Genomic DNA, 25,504 nt, shown 5'->3' with positions numbered 1-25,504 from the left:
TTTGATAAAATACGGAAAACTGTTAGGAAAACCAAAAAGATGCATCTACAAAGGTAAAGAATTTACATCAGGCGTGGGTATTGTTTCAAAATACCATCTTAAAAGCCCAGACCAGATGCATTCCAAGCATTACAAAAGGCGGAAGGAAGGCCAAACGATTGCCGGCAGGGTTAAAAGGTGAAATAAAAGAGGCTATTTTAGCCAAAAGAACTTCTTTCAAAAATTGAAGAAAGGAAGACAGTAGAGATGAACAAAACATTCAAGAAGTTTGGATGCAAAAGGGAGGAGGGAGATGAGGCAATAGCAGAGTAGGTAGCGTTCAGTAAAGGTTTTTTAAGGGGTAGTATGATCACAACGTTATAGAGCACACCTTAAATTGAGAGCACTGAGAATCCAGTTGCTGCACCTTTTGACTTTAAGCAAGTCACTTTACCCTCTACTGCCTCGGATACAAACTTAAAGGTGAATTTTAAAAGCCTGATGCACGTCAAAATTAGGGGATGCACCAATATGTTGGTCTGGTGCGTGCTGAGCGGATTTTGAAAGTTGCCTAGATACACATGTGCTTGCTGCTGCTGCACACACATATGAAAACCAGTCTCTGTCTCTCATACACACCAATCACCTCTCTGACCAGTCTCTGTCTCTCACACACACTAGTAATTTTCTCTCACAGAAACACATCACCTCCCTGAGCAGTCTCTCTTTCTCTGTCACAGAAACACATCACCTCTGACCTGTCTCTCTCTCTGACATATGCTCTCTCACTTACATACAAGCTCTCAATCACACACATAATCTCTCACTCACACAGCCAAGCACCCATTTTACCACATACTAAGGCCTTAAATGTGTCAGATTCCACACAAGGGCTTTATAATCTATTCCTAATAAATCTAATACCATCATTTCATTTTAAAATAAGGCTATAGAGCAGCAATATTAATACTAATAGAAGAATCTTTTTTCCAAAGCTTTTATAGTACAAATTGTTTAATGAGGGAACTCAGCTCTGGTTTATTCATGCAAAGCCATACAGCCCTACTTGTATTCTGTTTGATATAAGCATGAAACCTGCTTCTGCTTGTCTTCCCAATGCAAACCAAAGAACTGCTTTATTTGAAAAGATGTACATTTTAACATTTTAAATGTGAATAATAATATTTAATACACATGTAAATGAGATTGAGTTACCTCTCATGAAGTGTGCTCTGAGAGGGAAAACTGCAGCTAGCCCTGCTGTTCTCCATACTAGAAGTGTCATCACAACACAATGATGGGATCAAGGGAACTGGGCCTAAAAAAGAAAAAAAAAAACAGTGTTGTAGGAAGGATGAAACCCCTTTTTACTCAATTACAAACAGTATGTTATTTAAAAGTCTAAAATTATGGTTTTCTTAATTTAACGCATGTTTATATTAAGAGAGGTAAAGAGCTAGAATTAGAACTAAGGCTCTTTCGTTATCAGCAAGGTGGCTATAGAAACATAGAAATGATGGCAGAAAAGGACCAAACGGTCCATCCAGTCTGTCCAGCAAGTTTATGGTAGCATCAGTCGCGCCATTCAGGTCTCCCCCATAATGGTAGCATCTAAGGCGCCATACAAGTCACCCCATACTTATGGCCTAATTTTAAAAGGAGACATGCATGTGGCTGGGCTGTGTGCATGCCGCGGCCTTTTTCAAAGCTTGTTTTCCCAGGCCGTAAAATTCAATGTCCTTGTTGGTTGCTGTCTGAACTAATTCCCATTTTCCTCTTTTCCCCCTGCCGTTAAAACAGAGAGCAGTAATGAGTTGCATCAACAGTATGAAGGCTTGTTGTTTAAAGGTATTTATCCCATGCCCCATTGAAATCTTTCACAGTTTTTGTCTTCTCCACCTCCTCCGGAAGGGCATTCCAGGCATCCACCACCTTCTCCGTGAATAAATATTTCCTGATGTTGGTTCTGAGTCGTTCTCCCTGGAGTTTCATTTCATGACCCCCTAGTTCTACTGATTTCTTTCCAACGGAGAAGTTTGTCGATTGTGCATCATTAAAACCTTTCAGGTATCTGAAGGTCTGTATCATTTCTCCCCTGCACCTCCTCTCCTCTAGGGTATACGTATTTAGGACCTTCCCCCTCTCCTCATAAGTAATTTGATGGCGACCCCTCCCAACATTTTTGTTGCCCTTCTCTGGACTGCCTCTATCCTGTCTCTTTCCCTTTTGAGATATGGATTCCAGAACTGAACATAATACTCCAGGTGAGGCCTCACCAAGGACCTGTACAAGGGGATTATCACCTTCTTTTTCTTACTGGTTATTCCTCTCTCTATGCAGGCCAGCATTCTTCTGGCTTTAGCTATCGCCTTGTCACATAGTATATAGTATATTATAGTGATCCCTGGTAATATCCTGTTGCTCACTGTTGGCTTCTCCAGGAATAAAGCTCTCAACAGGCCATATAAGTTGGTTTAATTTTGTACTGTGCACTATTTTCTTAACACAGACCAGAAGACTGGTTTTGTCTTATCTGAACAGAGATATAGCCAGTAGGTTTTAAATGAAACAAAAGCAAAGCAGAGTTACAAACTCGAGTTTCTAGCACAAAGAGCTGCAGATGAATTTTGGGCCAAAATTCTGCCTCCTTCAATTCTCATTACACTACAGAACAGCATTCTTTTGAGAACACAGCAGTATCAGGATAACCTTTTCCTGTATTGCAAGCCTGTTAGCTGAGTGGAAGCAAAATTTCAAAAAAGGTTATACATAAAAAGTGTTCTGAAAGTGACTTTTGATTGAACTGTACTTGTTATTTTGCTTTCAACAATAATACAAAGAATGCACTTTATCAATCAATCCTTTTCATCAGTGAATTATTCTAAAGGAAATGCAGAAAAGATCCAGGTCTATATATCTTGGCATAAAACTAAACATTAGGAATACTACTTTTCTTCATAAGAAAAAGTGAAGTTGTTTACCTGTAACAGGAGTTCTCCTAGGACAGCAAGATTTTAGTCCTCACATGTGGGAGACATCATCCGATAGAGCCCAGCATGGAAACTTATGTCAACGTTTCTAGAAACTTTGACTGGCACACTGAGCATGCCCAGCATGCCACTATCCACATGTCCATGCAGGACTTCTCTTCAGTCTCTTAAGTAGATCACGAAAAAATAAAACAACAATCCAGGAGAACCCAACTCTGCGGGGTGGCAGACAGGTTTCCTGAGGACTAGCATCCTGCTGTCCTAGGAGAACACTGGAAATAGGTAAGCAACTTCGCTTTCTCCTAGGACAAGCAGAATGGTAGTCCTCACATGTGGGTGAATCCCTAGGTACAGGCTGGACCCAAGACTAATGGGACCAACAGACATCAAACTAGGTGCAAATGGGCACATCAACAGAGGTGCTGTTGGTAACATCGGGAACAGCCTAAACACAAAGGGGCGGATTTGAAGAGCCCTGCTCGCCTAAATCCGCCCAAATCCGGGCGGATTTAGGCGAGCAGGGCCCTGCGCGCCGGTGAGCCTATTTTACATAGGCTCACCGGCGCGCGCAGACCCCGGGACTCGCGTAAGTCCCGGGGTTCTCCGAGGGGGGCGTGTCGGGGGGGCGGGCCCGAACCGCGCGGCGTTTAGGGGGCGTGCCGGGAGCGGACCCGGAGGCGTGGTTACGGCCCGGGGCGGCCCGGGGGCGTGGCCGCGCCCTCCGGACCCGCCCCCAGGTCGCGTCCCGGCGCGCAGGAGGCCCGCTGATGCGCGGGGATTTACACCTCCCAGAGGGAGGCGTAAATCTCCCGACAAAGGTAAGGGGGGGGGGCTTAGACAGGGCTGGGTGGGTGGGTTAGGTAGGGGAAGGGAGGGGAAGGTGAGGGGAGGGCAAAAGGAAGTTCCCTCCGAGGCCACTCCGATTTCGGAGCGGCCTCGGAGGGAACGGGGGTAGGCTGCGCGGCTCGGCGCGCGCCGACTATACATAATTGATAGCCTTGTGCGCGCCGATCCAGGATTTTAGTGGATACGCGCGGCTCCACGCGTATCTACTAAAATCCAGCGTACTTTTGCTTGCGCCTGATGCGCCAGCAAAAGTAGGCCTATTCGCATAGTTTGAAAATCTACCCCAAAGTAGGGCTATAGGTAGGAAGAGTTGGGGTCACAGCTGAAATAGATTTCTGAGGACAGACTGGCTTAATCTGCTATCACGATGGCCCTCCCTGTCTGGACAATAATGAGCAGAGAAGGTTTGGAGAGAACTCCATGTCGCAACCTTGCAGATCTCCCCCATGGGAACTGCATGCAGGTGGGCCACAGTATTGGCCATGGCTCTAACAGAATGAGCTGTGACGTGGCCCACAAGTTGTCCCACCTGGTCATAGCAGAAGGTGATGCATTTGGGTAGCCAGGTGGAAAGAATCTGCCTAGTAACCTATTGGACTCATAAGAGACAAACAACTGAGCGGATTGCCTATGACCTGCTGTCTGGTCCAGGTAGAAGGCCAAAGCCCTTTTACAATCCACTGTGTGCAGCGCCCTTTCCCCTGGGTTGGAATGAGGCCTTGGGAAAAAAGTGGGCAGGACAGGAGACTGGTTAAGGTGGAATTCAGTGACCACCTTTGGCAGAAATTTAAGGTGCGTAGGTAGGACCACTCGGTTATGGATAAATCTTGTGTACGGGGGATAAGTCACACTGCATGCAGTTCACTGAACCTGTTTATCGACGTGATCGCTAGCAGGAATATGACCTTCCAGGTCAAATACTTGAGAGCAGAGGAGTGCAGTGACTCAAATGGCGGCTTCATCAACTGGACCAACACCACATTTAGGTCCCAGAACACTGCGGGGACCTTTAGGGAAGGCTGCAGTTGAAGCAATCCATGCATGAAACTCTCTACAAGGGGCTGCACCAAGATGGGCTACCCATCCACCACCTGGTGGTACATGCCTATGGCCCTCAGGTGCACCCGAATGGAGCTGGTTTTAAGCCTGGTCTCCGAAAGGTGCAGCAGGTAATCCAGGAGTTCCCAGGTCTAACTGAAGGGGTCGAGGCCCTTCTGCTCACACCAGATTGTAAACCTTTTCCACTTCAAAGCATAAGACTTCCTGGTGGAAGGCTTTCTTGAGGCTACCAGGACATGAGACACGTCCTCTGAGAGGTCAGGAGGCTGCAGGATCAACCTTTCAACATCCAGGCCATGAGGGACAGGGCTCGGAGGTTAGGGTGGCGCAATCTGCCCTGATCCTGTGTGAGGAGTTCTGGGGCAGTCCCCAAACGGATTAGGTCCCGCCAGGAGAGATCCCACAGAAGCGGGAACCAGACTTGCCTTGGCCAATGCGGGGCTACCACGATCATGGTCCCCCGATCCTGGCAAAGCTTTAAGAGAGTCTTCACCAACAGAAATGGAAGGTATGCATATAGTAGGCCCGCTCCCAATGGAGATCAAAGGCATCTGTGGCTGGCTGGCTGTCCACCCTGGACAGGGAGCAGTACCGATGAACTTTTCTGGTGCAGGGGGAGGTAAATAGATCCACATCCGGGGTTCCCCAGAGATGGGAGATCCTGTCTTCCTTCTTCAGGGACCACTTATTGGGCTGGAAGGTGCAATTTAGCCTGTCTGCTAGGGTGTTCTTGGTACTGGCCAAGTACACGGCCCGGAGTAACATCACCTGAGATTGGACTCAGCTCCAGATCTGTACTGCCTCCTGACAAAAGAGGAAGGACCTGGTGCCCCCCTGCTTGTTTATGTACCACATGGCCACCTGGTTGTCTGTCCGAATGAGGATCACCATGTTGGACAGCCGATCCCGGAAGGCCCAGAGCACATTCTTAATTCACTCATCTCCAAGAAGTTTATCTGACACTAAGCTTCTTGAGCAGTCCAAAGACCTTGCGTGTGGAGGCCATCTATATGGGCACCCCAGCCCAGATAGGACATATCTGTGGTAAGCACAACCTTGTGTGTGGGAGCCTGAAAAGGCATCCCCTGTTCCAGATTGGATGGGGAATTCCAGCAAGTCAGGGAAGCCCTGAGAGAGGGGGAAACCTGGATGCAGACCTGAAGATCCATTAGGAGCATAAGGCCCACTGGGCTTGACGCATATGCAGGTGGGAAAATGGGGTGACATGGACTGTCGAAGCCATGTGTCCCAGAAGCTGCAGCATACGCCGTGCAGAGACAGCCAATGGTATTAGACCTCCTCTGCCAGGATTAGCAGTGGGTGCACCCAAAAGACCTTCATAGCATGACAATGGACAGAGAATGGATTTTGGGTAGTTGAATAGAAATGTGAGTGTGTGTGAGAGAGAGAGAGAGAATACTCTTTATAAGGTCTTCATAGTAGTCAATAATTTATATCACTGTAAGAAGGCCAACTAATAACTCGAGGTGAGGTGTTGGTGATAGTTTAGGGTTTTGGGGCCAGTTTGACATGCAGAGGGAGACGTACAAACAGCACAGTACACCTCAGTGAAGAATTGACATCATTTGGAGTGAGGAAAGTCTCACAAAGATGATATTTCTGTAATATTCTCTCATCCTAGCTTGATGGACTCTATATCAGGGCACTATCAAGCTAGGGTGAGAGAGCACTGTCCATAACTGGAAGCAGCAATCCATTATTCTCTAACAGTGATATTAAAAAGTATGAAATGGACAAGTTCCCTTAAAATATAACACTTGCACTGTCCTTGTGGTAATGCACTGAACTTGTCAACTGCAAACATCATCTTTATTCTCTCATTGCCTGACTGCCAATAGAAAGTCAGATAGTTACACCAGAAGGGAGCACTGCCCTTCTTTGCAAACCATGCTTCGGGGGAAGTATTGGGACTCTCAAGATATCCTATGGTGGATTGCTGGTCTCATCCAAGTAGATATATTACATTCTTGTGTATTATTAGCATTGGTTCTAAATATAAGGTCATTTTCAAAATGATTTTATGTCCCTAAACCCTATTTTATAGAAACATAGAAATGACGGCAGAAGAAGACCAAACAGCCCATCCAGTCTGCCCAGCAAGTTTTGCACTTTTTTTTTTCTCATACTTATCTGTTACTCTTGGCTCTTAGTAACCTTTTGGTTCTATTTCCCTTCCACCCCACCATTAATGTAGAGAACAGTGTTGGAACTGCATCTAAGTGAAATATCTAGCTTAATTAGTTAGGGGTAGTAACCGCCACAATAAGCAAGCTACTGCCATGCTTATTTGTTTACCCATACTACGTAATTCAGTCCCTGTTGGTTGTTGTCTGTATATAGATCTACTTTTCTTCATTCCCCCTGCCGTTTAAGCAGAGAGTTATGCTGGATATGCATTGAAAGTGAAGTATCAGACTTTCTCCCCTGCCATTGAAGCAGAGAGCTATGCTGGATATGCGTGAAGTATCAGACTTTCTCCCCTGCCATTGAAGCAGAGAGTTTTGTGTGTATAAATCTAATTTTGAAAATTATCCAGAGGGTTGGGAGGGGAAAACGACACGTATAACTCAACTGCAAGCATACATTCCCTGGAGTTGTGGTAGGCATTCCCGAAGGTGCAGCTGAAGCTGGGAAAGCATTTATGCACATATGTTCAGCTTTTGAAAGTATGTATGTCAATAAACAAGCAGAAAGTTACACCTACTCAGGAGCAGGTGTAACTTCCTGGCCTATGTGCAGGGCTGGATTAACGTGGCATGCACCCATAGGGAGAGGTGCAGTTATCCTCCCCTTCCTCCTTGCTTAGAAGGGTTGTGGGGCTGGGGATAATTCTAACTTGCCCAAACCTTCCTTTCAGGGCATCCCCCTTTTCTCCTCACCTACAGGTCACTGCACTGATTCCAGACTGCAGCAGTAACGTCAGTACTGGGCCTCCAGCAGTCCTCGTGTGGTAATGGACCCTTTGGCATTCTGCCCCTTCCTCCTGCATGGGCTTCACGTTACCATGGAAACCTGAGTGAGAGGTGGGGTGTCACAGGGTCAGTCAGCACACGAGGGCTTCTAAAGACCCCCGTGCTGAGTTTTCTTAATCTTCAGTTGCTACTGTGATCTCGAGCCAGAGCCGCTGGATGAAAGAATTGGAGATGCGGCAGTGCCTACAAGAATTTGGGGCCAGTCTATGCCTAAATCTGGGCCGCCATACATGTATGCATGTACTGGGGACATTTGCAAATCTTCAAAGTGGACTTCTCTGTATAAGTCTGCTTTGAAAATTCAGGCTAAAGTCTGTGGATATTTAGGGTTTGACGGGTTAGCTATTTTAATAGTGTATTCCATTGTTATGATGTTTAAAGTGTAATGTCTTCTTTTATATTTTACAAACCAACCAGGACAAAGCAACAATCCTGCTGTTTGCATGGTGCAAACGGCAACACAGGAGGAGGGTTTGGAGGGAAACCATTGAACTGGATCATATATAGTGACTCATCTTTTACAGCCCCGTTAGTAATCTGATTTTCATGATTGTGCATGTGCACGCATGCTTGTAAGTACAACCTCACTTACTTTGCTTATTGAAGCGTGCAAGCTCTTGTGATGGGATGACTACTGCTTCCATTTATGCACTGGAAAACAGTGAGTGACTCTTCACCATGCTGTATGTAGGCAGGCTGAGAGCTGCTCCTTGGTTATGTTTTGTCTAGTTTTATGGCATATTTTTAAATTTATACCTCTATATGAGGCCCACCTAGTAACTCGAGGTGAGGTTTAGGTAGTAGTGTAGGGGTTAGGGGCCACTTTGACATTCAGATTGAGATGTACTAACAGAACAGTACATTCTTGTGAAGAATTGATGACCTTCGGAGTGAGGAAACTCACACAAAGATGAGATTTGTACAATGTTCTCTCAATCTAGCTTGAGATTTATTCCTCACAAGCTAAACTGGAAGTTGTGACGCTCAGCTCATTGTGAGACTTAATGGCTAACTTTGATCTAGCCCTTTCAGACTGTTCTAGGAGAGTTAGTGCGATTTCCAATAATTTGGGGAACCTTACAAAGGCTCATGAGAGGCAGCTGCCAGAGCAGTCGGGAGGATTCAGAAGTTCAAGGCAGTTCAATCTGTGAATGCTGGGATAATTCAGGAGTGTGAGGCTAACACGAGAAGAGTGGAATTTACTGAAAATTGCTGTACACCTTTGAACTTATATTTTTAAAAATTTTCCAAGAATGGTTGGGGAAATGCCATGTATAACTTTGAGAAAGTATTTAATGGAAGTGTTGCATATTTCTTTTGAGGATATTCCCCCCTGTAACAAGGTTTATTTTTGCCATCAGGTTCTTCTATGAGGAGGGTACAGGGTAGAGTGGCACAGTCCCCTAGAGATATCTCAAATTTATCTGCTTTTCTGGAACAATCCACTCTAGATAACTGAAAGAGCTACCTTACTGCTTTCCTGTGTCTCTGAGCTAGATATAGGTCTTATCATGAAATCTTACTTTCATAATATGAATGTTAGTTTTATAGAATAAGTGATCAAATCTTCCCTGATCTTGCTAGAGCCACTCAGGAGAGCATGAAGGGTTTTCTTGCTTTATGGCAGAAGGTCCGTGATTTGGGGGCCTCTTCTTTTGAGATACTCTTGTAAATGTATAGTTAAATATATTGGGGCGGATTTTAAAAGGCGCGCGAATAGCCTACTTTTGTTTGCGCTCCAGGCGCAAACAAAAGTACGCTGGATTTTAGTAGATACGCGTGGAGCCGCGCGTATCTGCTAAAAACCTGGATCGGCGCGCGCAAGGCTATGGATTTTGTATAGCCGGTGCGCGCGGAGCCGCGCAGCCTACCCCCGTTCCCTCCAAAGCCGCTCCGAAATCGGAGCGGCCTCGGAGGGAACTTTCCTTTGCCCTCCCCTCTCCTTCCCCTCCCTTCCCCTACCTAACCCACCCGCCCGGCCCCTGTCTAAACCCCCCCCTTACCTTTGTCGGGGGATTTACGCCTCCCGGAGGGAGGCGTAAATCCCCGCGCGCCAGCGGGCCTCCTGCATGCCGGGCCGCGACCTGGGGGCGGGTATGGAGGGCGCGGCCACGCCCCCGGACCGCCCCGGGCCGTAGCCACGCCCCCGTACCCGCCCCCAAAACGCTGCCGACACGCCCCCGAAACGCCGCGACGACCGGGCCCGCCCCCCCGACACGCCCCCGACACGCCCCCCTCGGAGAACCCGGGGACTTACGCGAGTCCCGGGGCTCTGCGCGCGCCGGGAGGCCTATGTAAAATAGGCTTCCTGGCGCGCAGGGCCCTGCTCGCGTAAATCCGCCCGGTTTTGGGCGGATTTACGCGAGCAGGGCTCTGAAAATCCGCCCCATTAAGGGGAGTTTTTGTTGATTCTAGAAGGTCATCATAGTCATCTCAGTCCCTGATGGTCATAAGAACATAAAATATGCCATACTGGGTCAGACCAAGGGTCCATCAAGCCCAGCATCCTGTTTCCAACAGCGGCCAATCCAAGTCACAAGTACCTGGCATGTAGCCAAACATTAACTAGATCTCAAGCTACTATTGCTTATTAATTAATAGCAGTTTATGATTTTTCCTCTAGGAACTTATCCAAACCTTTTTTAAACCCAGTTACACTAACTGCCATAACCACATCCTCTGGCAATGAATTCTAGAGTTTAACTATGTGCTGAGTGAAAAATGATCCTATTTGTTTCTTATATGCTCATGCTAAAGTTGTTTCTTTAATTTTATATTTCCTAATGAAACTCCTCTGTTATTTCTCTCCCTCTGACATTGTGGGCTGCAGTTGTGAGATTTTACTAATAATATGTTTTTCTTAATAATTTCTTCCTTATTGAATTCTCACAGTAAAATTATTTGTTTTGCAAAATTTTTGGAAATTTAATAAAGTCAAAAAAATTACAAAGTAATATATGTTGTAGGTCTAGCAAACACTGTGAGTACTGTTTGTGCATGTATGATAGCGCTGCAATAATCTATTTTTGAAAAAATTAGGGATTGCAGAACAGTTCTAAAGTCGTGGAGATATAGGAGAGGTTTGAGTCTTCTCAACACCTGTAGTCTGTGAAAACAATCTTTGGTAGTCGAATTGATCATAGTCTTTAGATTAAGGCGGTTGTCTAGAATTACTCCCAGATCTCTTACTTGAGTGTGGGTGAGTTGGAGACTGTGATGGGTTTGTGGAGGATGGATGTCTGGGTTGGAAGAGATAAATAGTAATTCAGTCTTAGCGGAGTTGAGAACCAAATTTAGATTATTGAGGAGATTGTTTATAGATTGAAGGTAAGTTTTCCAAAGTGAGAGAGCTTTAGTGATGGATTCTGTAATGGGAAGCAGAATCTGAACATCGTCAGCATAGATGTAATGGATGAGATTAAGACTTGTTAACAGATGACAAAGGGGGAGGAGGTAAATATTGAAAAGGGTGGGAGAAAGGGAGGATCCTTGAGGTACGCCAAGAGAAGAATTTGTCGATGGCGATTCTTTGTTGTTGATCCTGACCCTGAAGCTTCTGTTATCAAGGAAGGACTTGAACCAGCTGTAGACTGAGCCTGTTATGCCAATGTGAGATAAACGGTCCAGGAGGATGGTGTGGTTGACCGTGTCGAAGGCTGCTGAAATGTCTAGAAGGATTAGAAGAAATGAGTGTCCTTTGTCCATTCCCATAATGATATGGTCTGTTAGTGAGATGAGCAGGGTTTCTGTATTGCGTGATTTGCGGAAACCATATTGGGAAGGGGAAAGAATATTGTGTTCTTCTAAGTAATCTGATAGCTGGGTATTGACTACTTTTTCTGTAATTTTGGCTAGGAATGGAAGATTAGAGATAGGACGGAAATTAGCAAGAATGCTAGGGTCTAAATTGTGTTTTTTCAAGAGGGGTTTAAGGGAAGCATTTTTTAGGCTATCTGGGTACAGACCTTGAGTTAGGCAGCAATTTATGATGTTAGTCAGAGGTCTTGAGATTGTGTCTGGGATGAGTAGCAATAATTTGGAGGGTATGTTATCTGTTGGGTGGCTGGATGGTTTCTGCCTCTTTAAAATGGTTTCGATTTCTTTAGTGGAAGTTAATTCGAAGTTGTCGAATTTAGTATCCTTGAGTATGTGGTTGGAAGAGCTTGAATCAGGAGGGTTGGTCTTAGTTGGAAGAAGTGCTATCGTATTTGAAATCTTCTGCTGAAAGAACAAGGCTAGCTCATTTGCCTTGGATTGAGCATGATCATCTGGTATTGATGGAGGAACTGGCTTTGTGATTTGTGATACATATGAAAATAATGCCTTTGCATCATATTGTAGGTCATGGATTTTATTAGCGTAGTATTGTTTTTTTGATTTTAGGATGGATGATCTGTAAAAATGTAAAGTTCCTTTGTATGATGATAGAGTAGACGGTGAAGGGGCTTTGCGCCATCTGTTTTCTTTGTGGCGTAGATCTTGTTTTATCCATTTGAGTTCGCTGGTGAACCAAGGTTGGTTACCTTTTTTTGCTGGGTTGATTAATTTCGAGGTTGATGGGCAAAGATTTTTAGCTACCCTTTCCGTGATCTTGTGCAGTATGCATCAAAGGAGATATGTCATTATATCCATGCAGAAAGTATAGTTAGTGAACGTGTGATGATTTAGGGTGGCAGTGATACACCATAATTTATCCACAGAAAGGGACTTCTATTATAACTGTCAGGCAGCAGAGCCTTAGAAATGGAAAAGAGGGATGATTTGAAGGTTATGACACATACTAGATTCATTGAGGTAAAGAACTAGCACATGTAATAGACAAGCATTACTAAAATGGCATGTAAACTTGCTCTGACCCTTTAAAGGTTATTTGAGCATGCCAGTGCTAAGGAATAAAAGGTTAATGAATAAAAAATATATATGTGAGGTGATATCTTTTTATTGGACTAACTTAAGACATTTCTTGATTAGCTTTTGAGAGCTAATACTCTTTTCTTCAGGTCCGAATTCAAATGAGCAAAAGATGACATTTACCAGGAAATATAGATTATTGTGGCTGTCATAAGTGAATCATAAAAGGCATTCCAGTGATAGGATGAATGGGAAGGAGTGGAAGGGAAAGGGTGAGGGGGTTTGAAGGGTAATCAAAAGGTTATCAGATAAAAACAAGAAAGCATGGAAGGGGTAAGATACTATTTCATCCAATGTTAAGGAAGTATTTAAAAATAGAAGAGACATGAAGTTTTGGAAGATGACGTTTTAGACACAGTAAGAAATGAGACCTTGGTAGACGAAGGGCATGTAATTATAAAAAACAGGAAAAAATAATATATGTGTTAAAAAAAAGGTCTCACTGCAACTAAGGGGCTGATTGGCAACACTGATAAATACATTCAGCTTGAAAGGCTGCCGGATCAGCGCATATGGTACTAGGGTTGCCAACTGGCTACAGATATTCAGGACAGATTGATCCAGTCCTGTTTGACTTGTACTTCTGATTTCCCTATTGCAGTCCCTAAGAAAAGCAAGACTACAAGACCCTGCATATAGTGGGGGTAAAAGCAGGACTGGACTGGGTTGTCCTGAAAATCTGGAGTCAGTTGGCAACCCTATATGGTACAACATGTGTATGGTGAATTTCTCCTAGGGACCAGATTCTTAGCTGGAGCTGAGAGCATTAGTGGAATATATTTTATAGCCCTCTTCTCCTACTCAGTGGTCTTCATTTTCAAGCACATAGGGACAGACTTAAAGATTTAAACAGGTATACCCTTGAGGAAAGGCGGGATAGGGGAGCTATGATAGAGACACTTCAATACCTCCAAGGTTTACGTACGTAGGAAGTGGCCCTCATTCAATTCTTGAACGAGGAGTCATGGGAAGAGGTTGAAAGGGGGTAGAGACTGAAGAGTAATCTAGGGAAATATTTATTCACAGAGAGGGTGGTGGATGCATGGAACATTCTCCACAAGGAGGTGGTAGAGACAAGGACCGTATCTAAATTCAAGAAAGAATAGGATAAACACAGAGGATCTCTGAGGGTCTGGTAGGGATTGAAAAGTTGGTATGGCTAGGTAGACTGCATAGGCCATATGGTCTTTTTCTGCCATCATATTTCTATCTTTTTTTTCAAGCTGTAGTAAATATATATTTTTTTACCTCAATATCTGCTTTTATAACAGGTGATAATCAGCAATGCCTTGCTATTATTCACCCTCTAAAGACTAAAAATGATTCAGGTAAATTCAGCCCGTAATGAGTTGGCTATTTTCTAACACTTAGAATCAGCTCCAGCCATCAAAAAGGAAAGGGATAATTTGAACTTATCGTCTTTAATTAAACAGAGCAACTCAGCTGCTGGATAAATGCTCAGCATTCTTTGTGTTCTAGCTGTCCAAACTACCCTTGTTCCCATGATGTGCCCTTGAGGAGGCCTAACTTACCACAAGTCTGTGTTGGGTTTTGCTGGCATTGACAGCATGTTCTGGGAGCACATTCATTAATCCACGGTCTGTCAAAACATGACAATTCAGATCCATTGAACTGAACATCCTGTGATCTCGTCGACCCTTTAGGTAAAATTCAAGGTTTCAAAAATTAAATTAGTTAAGACTTCATATTTTTCATATTTTAACATGCACCCACCAAATTAACATTCCACACCCAAGAATTTTAGAAGTGTTAGAAAGTGGAAATGTAAAACAATTTTTAGATACTTTTTATGGGGTGGATTTTGCACATTTTAGGGACCCAGTTTAGAAAACTGGGACTCTATTGCACAGAAATGCATGTGAAACTGTAAACTGAAACTTAAAAGAAGAATTTGCAGAGGCATACCGACCAATTGGTCAGAAGCTTGATCTAGTTTCTACCATACCTGGAAGGAATAAGATACAAAGGGTAATGATGGCTAGTATCCATACTTTTTAAAGATTAATATAAGAACACAAGAACTGCCATACTGGATCCATCAAGCCCTGTATTCTGTTTCCAACAGTGACCAATCCATGTCACAAGTACCTGGTAGGATCCCAAACAGTAGAAAAATTTCATGGATTTTACACCCAGTGGCTATCCCCAGGTGTACCTGGCTAATAATTTATAGACTTTCCCTCCAGGAACTTGTCCAAACCTTTTTTAAATTCAACCTTTATCACATCTTCCAGCAATGATTCCAGAGCTTAATAGTGCATTGAGTGAAAAAAAGAATTTCTCTGGTTTATTTTAAATGTGCTACTTAGTAACTTCATGAAATGTCCTCTAATTGTTTTATTTTCTGAAAGAATAAACAACTAATTTTATATACTTCTATCATATCTTCACTCAGCCATCTCTTCTCAAAGCTGAAGAGTCCTGAGCTCTTTAACCTTTCCTCATTGAGGAGCTGTTTCATCTCCTTTATCATTTTGATATCCTTCTCTGTACTCTAGACGCAATCATTTAATGGAGTGATACAGAGGAATTATGATATTCTATATTTTATTCTCCTTTCCTTTACTAATAAGGGAAAGCCAGGCAGTACCCACTGTTTGACAAAAATAACAGTGTACCAGGGAAGACCTGTTTTTGTAGGTCAAATTTGATTTAAGACAAGATGTCGGGTAATGGGGATAGGATAGGATAGGGATTGGATGCTTGAGTAACAGTTTAAGCTGATTGGTTAAAAGTTAATTTGGAATGTTGGGGGTTGGGAGTGGGGTGACGACAGGAAAAGAAAAGGCAGTGCGGTCTGTTATTTGCCATCTTCTCGTTTGGCTGCTTTGGCGCACCCACCCTGGTTGGTTTATGGAAAATATGTAATCTTTCTTATATGATGAATTTTCACAGTTGTTCATTGATAAGTGTATGGGCGCACAAGCCAAGGCTTTTCTTAAGCTAGTTATTTATTGCTCGCCCTCATGTGATCTGCCTGGCTGGTGGAATGATAGCAAGAGGGGCTAGGTACTGTGGGGAGCTGATGGGAATTATCTGAGCCCAGATTCCTAGCTGGTGGTATGGTGGGAATGGTCCTTGTGTGGTATGGACGAGTGTTAATTGGCTGACTGGCTTTTATAGTTAGTAACATGGTAAGTGGCTAAGGGATGAGAATTATTTGTTGGGTTTAACTTTGGTTTGGGTATGTACAGTTATTTATTTATTGCTAATAAAGCTACAGCTTATAATTATTCCAACTACCGTGTCATGTGTGCTTCTCTTTATAAAGAAATTAATTGGAAGTCTTGTGGACCGTAAAGAAAATGGGCATTCTCCTGATAACACTTGTTATTTGTGTAATGCATAAATTTGAGGCCTACCAACAAAACATTAACTTTGCAACTTTCCCTTAGGTCTGTGAAAGTAGTGTGCATGGCCATTCATAGCAAATTAATTTAAACTGGCAGTGGAACTCCATAAGCCTGCTTGCACTTTAATGCATTTTCATAACTCATTAAAACTGAACTTGTGATACATGAAATTAAATCTTGTTTTTTGTAAAAATACATTATTTATTTTAAAATAAGTTTATACTATAGGTAGCCAGATATCTTGTCCTGCTGAATATACTTGCTTAAAGTCAGCCATAGCCAGATAACATTACACATAACTGTATATTCTTTTTGAATATCGCCAGTTATGTATAAAGTTAATCGGCTATGGTTAGCCGCATAAATTGAGACTTAACTGGATATATTCAAAAAAGAATATATCCGATTAAGTTACAGTCAAGAAAAAAAAAATCCCAATGCGGCCTGTCTCCCCACTTTCCTCCCACCTGAGTTGCAAAGGTCCTCTGGGGCTGACTTTTCCACCCCCCAAAAATGGCTCGTTCAATTAAAATAATAATTTCATAGTGCTGGGAGAACCCCCTCCCCCTTAAATGTGCAAATTTTACATTTCGTGGCCCTCTGAATCAACCCTAAACGACCACCCCAATTCTTTACCTTCTTCCCCTTCCCAGTACCTTTATTTAAAGTTGATGGCCAGGATCGCGGTAGCCTCCTTCTGTGATCCTGGCCGGGGCTTCTGGGAACCTTCTGCCATTGCTAGGCAACTACGATGGAAGCATACGCCTCCAGCAGGTCTAATGTTATGCGGCTAACTTTGCCAGATATAGCCCTCCCCGGAAGGCCCTATGATTTAGCCGGAAAAGAGACTCAATATGCTGTTTAAACCATTTAGATGGATAACTTGTGAGTTATCCATCTAAATGGCTTTTAAATATCTACCCCAAAGTGTCTAATTTAAAAATTTTGAACCCAATTTTTAATAGTCTGCATAAATCACCACATGCGTGTGTAAGTAGGCCTGTGGAGATTTATGCAAGTATTTTATAAACTATGTGGCAGGAGTTTTCCAGTTAAAAAAAAACACCTTTTCTCTGTCCCAAATGTATGCACATATATTCACAATGCAGGAAAACGTACACTCTCTCTACCCATTTTATAAAAGTACATGCACATATTTTACACATGTAATATCTTTTGCATGTGCACATAATAACCCAGAATTACCCGGTATTTTATAAAGATTGCGTGCATTCTGCTTATGAAAATAACTCATGTACATATTTTTAATTACCAGCTTGCTGACACCTTGACCAGTTTATCCAGACTTCCAGCACTTCTCGCTGCCCCCCCCCCCACCACCTAACCCAGATCCCCCACCCAAAAAATGCAGACAAAAGAGAAATGTGATTTAATTTCCACCACTCAATCGGCATGTGTAATAGTTATATGGACAAAGTTTGGCAACATAAGGCAAATACTGCTTACAAAATAGCAACTTGTGTGCGCACTTCTGAACCCTCTTCCAGATTGTTGCTAAACCATCCCTTTTTTCCCATGTCAATGTTTGTGTGACACCAAAAGTAAACATGTTCTTAAGATGCTTAAAAAATAAGATATTGACTTGTATGTTCGACCTACACATTCGCATGCTAATTTTATGCCGGAAACCTTTTGAAAATTAACCTCTTCATATCACTAGTGTTTTGGCTATTTTTTAATAAATCTGAAATGGATATATATTTTTTAATTTATCAGTAATGGTGAAAATATTTGCAGAGAGAATATACCCTACAGGAAAAGGTATTCTGTAATGTTTATATTCTTCATCTTGAATCATTCAAACCGCGCTTTCCAAAGGATCTCGCTTTCAACTCAGTGCTTATGGCAAACTCTTGAAAGTAGGACTCAAAAGTGTTAATTTCCACAAGTATGAGCAAGCCTACTGTGATGATGTACACATGTAGCAGAGATGGGAACACAGGACAAGCAAGCAATACTACCTTTCAGCTCTAGTGACAGATAAAATTAAGCAGGAGAAAAAAAGGTTTTATTATACAGAGAAGATAAGGAAGGCCCTGGAGCAGATTCCTGTGGGATAGGAGGGCCAGAACTCCAGCCCAGTATAGCAGCACTTCCCGTAGTAGGGCTAGGATAGACTACACGTAGGAAGTGGCTGGGAGGGAGGAACAGAGAGACAGAGGAACGGAACCAGCTGATGCTTAGTGACAAGCTTTAGTAGACAAAGGAGATGTAGAGGGGGAAGAGTACCTTAGATGGAGGGCCCAAACAAGTAGTATCAAAGTAAGATTTATTATTAAACTCCTAAGGAGAAAGGGTTGGGAGAAAATAACAGATCCTGAGGAAGCAGAGGCCCTTGGGACAGGGGAAGGCCCAGCTCTATGTAAAGGTTTGATTGCTGAACCTTCACACCTATATCGTTATACATGAGCTACAGTAAAATTGTTTAGTAAAATTCACAGAATATTAAACCACCAACAGTCCTGTACATGGAATTGCTTAAATAATATTTCTGTATCCTGCCATCCAGGTTCCCAGTGCTGCACAAGATAATTAACATTAGTATAATGTTCCTTCCCTAAAGTCCATGCAATCAAAAGATTCAGCACAAGTGCTCCATTTAAGAAATGTCGGTGCAGGTATTAATTACATTGGAGCTGGATACTTACAGCTGGGCTTTTTCTCCATGAATTGTCTCTTGCAGTAGATAACACAAAGGATAAGAAGGGCTAAGAGCACAGTGGCTAATGCACTGCATATAACAGCAGCCAGAGCAGTGTCCCGAGGGCTAGAGGCAGTAGATGGGATCTTCACAAGATTCACTTTGGTAGTACCTATAAGTAAAGACACAATTAGAATTCTAGAATTAATGATTTAGGCATATTGCAGTTATCTGTCTAAATGGCTTTTGAATATCTGCCCCATAGTTTATTTCAGTTACTGCTGGAAGAAGCATATCTAAATTTTATACTTTTATATCATCTCTTAATTTTGCATTTCACAAATCTATTGCCTCTAATTACTTCATGGACATATCTTGATAGTGAGATTTAACTTTCTTATCTGGAGCTTTGGGCAGTAATTTTCAAAAGGATTTATGCAAATAAACCCTGGTTTTATACTACTTCTACTATTACTTACCATATTTAAAACACATACATAGCAATGGCCTTTTAAAAACCATCCAGGTGTTGTATTCATAAAAGAAAGTGCAAAAGTGATTTTGTGCATACTTTTATGCTCACTATAAGGAGATAATCCGGGAGTGGAGTTGGAGTGGGGACATGATTTATGATCACACTTTTGATTTTTGATATTACTCATGTAACTACACCTGAGCAGGTGTAGCTTTATGTGTGTATGTCAGCACTGGTTCCATGCACACCCACAAATTTTCAAAGCAGATTTATGCATATAAATCCGCTGTGAAAATCTGTGCTAACGTCTGGGGGTAAAGAGTAACTTTTGGCCTTAGCCTATGCATGTTGTGAGAAAATTACACTCTTGGAGGTGAATTTTAAAAGCCTGCCGCGCGCATTAATTATGGGATGCATGAAAAAGTTGGGCCTTTAGTACGCGCTGAGCGAATTTTAAAAGCCACTGAGATACGCGCTTATCTCCCACAGCACGCACATCTCAAATGTTTTCATGAAGGGGTGGGGCGTGGGTGTGGTCTGGGCAGGGCAGGGGTGTTTCCAGGCCTGGCGCAACCGGCCAGCATTCGTTTGGGGCGGCATACCTGGGGGGGGAGGCGGTGCGCCGGCGGCAACAGGCGAGACCATGGTGCTGCTGCAGTGGCTTAGCAAGGGGGGGGGGTAGGGGGGGCCAATGCCGTTGGGCACAGGGCCATAGGGGGCACCGGTGGATCCCATCAACAGGAAGACAAGCTAGTGGACCTCATCCCACCGGCAGCAGAGCAAAGAAGTGTTTCCTTCCTATCCTGTGTGCCGAACGCAGTTCCTGCTAAGCTGCGCACGTCCGTGGCAGTGCACAGCAGGAAGATCGTCAGGGCACCCAGCAAAGCCTGAAGAAACATCCAAATCTCCAGGTGCTCCTTCTCCTTCCTGCCTGCGCGGTCCTGGAACGAAAAATGTTGCCAGAGCTCCTCGGGCAGGAAGAAGGAGGAGCATTGGCCTGTGTGTAGAAAAGGAGCAGCGTCTGTGGCAGGGCTGCTGTGGATCTCACTGTGGCAACCCGATAAGAGGAGGCCCACTGTGAAGCCCAACCCGCTGTAATCCGCAGAGCCCTGTAGAGTGTGTGTGTTTTGAGAGTGAGTTGAGAGATTATGTGCATGTGTGTGAGAGAATGAGTTGAGAGACTGTGTGTGGAAGTGAGAGCCTGTATGTTCAGAGAAACAGCATGTGAGAGCCTGTGTGTGTGTGTGTGTGTGTGTGTGTGTGTGTGTGTGTGTGTGTGAGAGAGAGAGAGAGTGAGAGAGAGACAGCATGTGTGAGTGAGAGCCTGTATGTATGTATGAGAGACAGACAGCATGTGAGAGTGAGAGACAGACAGCATGTGAGAGCCCTGTGTGTGTGTGAGACAGTGAGATGAGAGCCTGTGTGTGTTTGTATGACAGAGAGAGACAGCGTGTGAGAATGAGAGCCTGAGTGTGTGTTTGAGGGACGCAGGGAAGAAGACAGGTAGAGAGAGAGAAACAGAAAAAAAAAGAGACCCTGTAAGAGGAATTGACAAAAGACCAAGAAAGGGAGCATGGAAACAAAAGCCTGTGACCAACCAATTAGAAAACTAAGATCAAACAGCAAAGGTAAAAAAATTTGAATTTTTAAGGATTGGCATATGTTATTTCTGGGAATGTGCAAGAGTATGCTGATCTTATGATTCACGAGATCAGCATGGAGGAACTGGAAGCCTGCAAATTTTTAATACCAAGGGCCTGCACAGAGGAGGCAGCAGAACGGACTTCATTGCCAGTAATAGTGATCAGTGCCTCCCCAATGGCCACACGGCAGCAGTGACAATGGCAGCAGAGGAATGAGAGAGGCTCTGAGGCTGCTGGCAAAAGAAAGAGAGGGGGGTCTGCCTTCAATGTGTGCATGTGTATGAATGGGAGTCTGCCTGGGAGTCCGTCTCTGTATGACAATGAATAGGTGCCTTCCTGGGATCTGTCTGTCTGAGAATGGGTGCCTATCTGAGTTTGTGTGTGTGTGAATGAATGTTTGCATGCCTGTGTGGGTGGGGGTGGTGTGGGAATGAATGGGAGCCTGCCTGGGTGTGTGCATGTGTATGTGAGGGAGCCAATGAGAATGAGAGTGTGTGTGTGAGAGAATCCGGAAGAGTAAGAACTTGTGTGTGGGGGGAGAGAGAGAGATTGTGTGTGTTCATAAGAGCACGTATGTGTGTTTATGTGTCAGCTTATGTGGGAGAGAGAATGAATATTCGAGTATGTGTGTGAGAGAGAAAGAGAATAAAGTTTGTCTGCCCTCCTAACCTCCTAATCCTCGACAATCTCAGGGTTACTGGAATCAAGAGTTCCCAGATATGGACAGCAGGAGCTTTTTAAAATCCTTATTAGTTTTAATTATTGGGTGTTATTTAATGTGTCTACTGTTTTGAAATATTTTACTAGTGCTTGGGAAATTTTTAAAAAATATATATGACTTTAATAGATGTTATTCTATCTGTCAGTTTTGAAATATTTATTCTTTTATCAGTATGATTTTACTATTATAATCGATACTTTATGTTTCTTGATTTTGTTTGTTTTATGAGGAATGGTGGCTCTGGTTTTCCATTGTTACACAGAGTCTGGCTTCATAGGGTTTCCATTTCAGTTTTTGTCTGCATATTGCTGGTTCTAATTTATGATTCTTTATTCTGTATTTGGGGAGGATCTGTCTCTGCTCTGTGCGTGTTACCATGATGAAGGATTCTGCTAGTGTGTAGTGTCTGTGTAGTGATCTATAGCAATCGGGTTAGTTTTGTTTCCCTGGTAGATGGTGTATTGGTATTCTGGGACCCAGTGTAATATTTATCTGTACCTTTTCACAGGCAGGGTTCTTAAGAACATAAGAACATAAGAAATTGCCATGCTGGGTCAGACCAAGGGTCCATCAAGCCCAGCATTCTGTTTCCAACAGAGGCCAAAACCAGGCCACAAGAACCTGGTAATTACCCAAACACTAAGAAGATCCCATGCTACTGATGCAATTAATAGCAGTGGCTATTCCCTAAGTAAAATTGATTAATAGCCATTAATGGACTTCTCCTCCAAGAACTTATCCAAACCTTTTTTGAACCCAGCTACACTAACTGCACTAACCACATCCTCTGGCAACAAATTCCAGAGCTTTATTGTGCGTTGAGTGAAAAAGAATTTTCTCCGATTAGTCTTAAATGTGCTACTTGCTAACTTCATGGAATGCCCCCTAGTCCTTCTATTTTTCAAAAGTTGTTTATGTCCTTGGTGTTACTACTGTTACATTACGATAGGCTTGCTGTATAGATTTTGAGTGTGGTTTTGCAGGTTTTGTGTTAGTTCACAATGTGTCTGGCAGTGGAAGATGTTTATGCTGCTATTACTGTGAGGTGACACCAGAATTTGAAAAATCTTTTTGTATGATGAGCTATAAGGGAAACATTCAAGCTTCATTGATGAGGGAATTTCTGTGGATGCACAGTGGGTTACAGAACTGGAGGTGCGAATTTATATTGACATTCTGTCCTTTCCTGTATACATTCCAGACTTCACTCTCATAGCCATATAGAATTAGTTGAATGAAGCTATCAAATAATTTTAAATGGTAGTTTTACAAGAAGGATGAAACTAGCCAGCTTTATAAAATTACTCAGAAGACCCTTAGGACTTTCTTATTGAGACTTTTTTTTATAGCCAATTTTAAAGCAGGGGGCCATGCTATGGAGGTGCGTGTGATATAAGGAAATGCCATTTTGGCTTCCCTCCCCTCCCCCAATTCTTCTGTCTAGAGATGCCATTAATTTTCTATGACCTTAAGCATTAGTACAAGAAGGATGGGGGGGTGCTGTAGAGGAACACAAATGCATTGGCCCCCGGGCGCCAGAGACCCTCAGTACGCCACTGGGCAGCTGGTGAAGCCTAACCCACCAGTGGGTGAAGAAGGAGAGAGGCTGCTGGCGGAATGGAAGCCAACCCACCGGCGGCACGCGGTTTAAAATGAGAAGCCGGTGTTCTTGTTGGTGCATGCGCCCCGTGCACAACTTTACCAGCGGGCGCACATAGCTTCCACTCCCTCCCACCCCCCACAAGCAGGAAGGCTGGTGGGGTCATGGCAGAGCTCATCCCATCATGGCCCGATGACAATAGGAGGCCATGTGTGTGAGTGAGTGATAGCCTGTATGTATCTGTGAGAGCCTCTGTATGTGTGTCTGTGTGAGCAGATGTATGACTGTGTGAGAGCCTGTGTGTATGTGTTTGTCTGTGTGAGAGTCTATGTGCCTGTGTGAAAGTCTGTGTGCCTGTGAGAGCCTGTGTGTCAATATAGGCTCTCACAGGCATGCACAAACACAGACATAATGTATTTGTGAGGGAGAGGGAGCCTGTGTATGTGAGAGAGAGGAAATGTGTGAGAGAATGAATGTGTTATTGTGTGTGTATGAGAGAGAGATGATAAAATTATTACGGCCTACCTCCCCCAATCCATGACAATCTCAGGGTAACTGGAAATCAGATCCCAGGTATGGAGAGCAGGAGATTTTTTAATCCTTATTAGTTTTAATTATTGGGTGTAATTTGATGTTTCTACTCTTTTGAAATATTTCATTTTTTTTAGGGGAATAGAACATTTTTAAATTATTGGAGTTTTTATTCATCAGATGTTTTGAAATATTGTATTAGTGTTTGGAAAATTTCTGATATTTTATTCATTAACTGGTTTGAAATAGTCTTTTTATGAATATGATTTTAAATTATGATTGTTTTATATTTCTTGATTTTATTTAATGTTTTTATGAATAATGGCAATGTTTCTATTTTTCCATTGTTGTTCTGCATATAGAGGCTGGCTTGTTGTGGGTTCCAGTTCAGTTCTTCTCAGCACGTTTCTATTTATACTTTCAGATCTCTTTTTTCTGTATTTGGTGATGGTTTTTCTGTGTTCTGCATATGTGACCAAGGTGAGGTATTTTTTTGGCATGTAATTTCTTAATTTCTGTGTAGGGATCTATAGCAGCCTGGTTTCCTACTAAGAGATTTATTGGTATTCTAGGGCCTTGTGAAATATGTGCAGTGTTGCCTTTTGATATATAAGACTGTTAGGGTTGTTTTGGTATGGGAGGTTTATTTGATTGTAAATCTGTTTATTCATAGCTTTCTGAGGGCCAAGCTCACAATCCTAATCCCATAGGTGTTCCAAGTGTCTTTATTTTTGCAAAGTTTTCTGGTTCGCAGCACAGGAGTGCATGTAAATATAATATGCATATTGTAAGTGATATTTTTGCCTCAGAAGACTGTACTTCTGAATGTTCTTTGTCATGTAAAATCCGTTATAAATGCATAATTTAATTGTGTGTGTCTATAAAGGGTACGGGAGTATATATGTGTGGGGTGTGGGTGTGGGTACAAGGCTGTAAGGTTTGCCTAGGATACCTAATACCCTTCCCTATTCATGGGTTTCTGGGGTGGGTGCAGGTGTGTCCGTTTTTAAAAATATAGATTACAGGAGGGAGCTGTGCTTTATTTGATGAGCCAGGGACAGAGACTGAATGAATAAGGGGTGGGGGTGGGGGTGTGGGAGGGCAGCACAGTAATTGTTCTCACAGGGCAGCAAAAAAAACTAGCACCAGCCCTGGGTGTTTTGGGGCTAAGGTGTGCCTGTAAATACTGACGTGGCCTGGCATGCATTGAGGCCCCCTACCGCATAACCTTACTTCTGCTATGGATGCCGTTTAAGTTTAAATTTAAAGACAACTAGGCAGGTCTGTGGGGTTTTAAGGGTTGGGGCTAATAGCGGGGAATGATGGTAATCAAACCAGGGGGGGTTGAAGGACCTATTAACTGGACAAACTGGGGACAAACTGGTAAAACTGGGATTGGCATTGGCATGTGACACCTTTAGAATCACCTGATTTATGTGCTAGAAGCGAGACATGCAAACAGATGCTCGTGCCCACTTAATATTTGGCGTGCGTGTGCATGCAGCCAGGCTATTTTATAACAGGCACGCATATGCGCACATATGTTTATAAAATGACCGTGTACCTGAGTGTGGGCCGATGTATATGTGCAAATGTGTACACACGTGCCGGTTTCCTCGTCGTTATACTAGTGCTCAATAGGTCAAAGGGGTTAAGAAATGAGATTAATATATGGGATGATATTTATCACTCACAAACCTCAATAAATAGAAAATACCCT

At 43.2% G+C, this 25,504-nt stretch overlaps 1 protein-coding gene across 2 annotated transcripts in view; it reads right to left on the bottom strand.

Moving 5' to 3' along the window:
* TNFRSF19 (TNF receptor superfamily member 19) overlaps window positions 1-25,504 on the bottom strand; it is a 160,208-nt gene that overhangs the window by 18,229 nt on the left and 116,475 nt on the right. For both annotated transcript variants that reach the window (XM_029602544.1, XM_029602545.1), the window contains exons 6-8: window positions 18,822-18,986; window positions 14,311-14,436; window positions 1,195-1,297 (exon numbers count right to left, since the gene is read on the bottom strand). In XM_029602544.1, the coding sequence (XP_029458404.1) occupies window positions 1,195-1,297; window positions 14,311-14,436; window positions 18,822-18,986 (394 nt within the window). The remainder of the gene's footprint in view (window positions 1-1,194; window positions 1,298-14,310; window positions 14,437-18,821; window positions 18,987-25,504) is intronic.

Source organism: Rhinatrema bivittatum, chromosome 5 (genome assembly GCF_901001135.1).
Source record: "Rhinatrema bivittatum chromosome 5, aRhiBiv1.1, whole genome shotgun sequence".
NCBI lineage: Eukaryota > Metazoa > Chordata > Amphibia > Gymnophiona > Rhinatrematidae > Rhinatrema > Rhinatrema bivittatum.
Note: the sequence above shows the minus strand (reverse complement) of the source record. Positions and strands in the feature narration are given on the sequence as shown.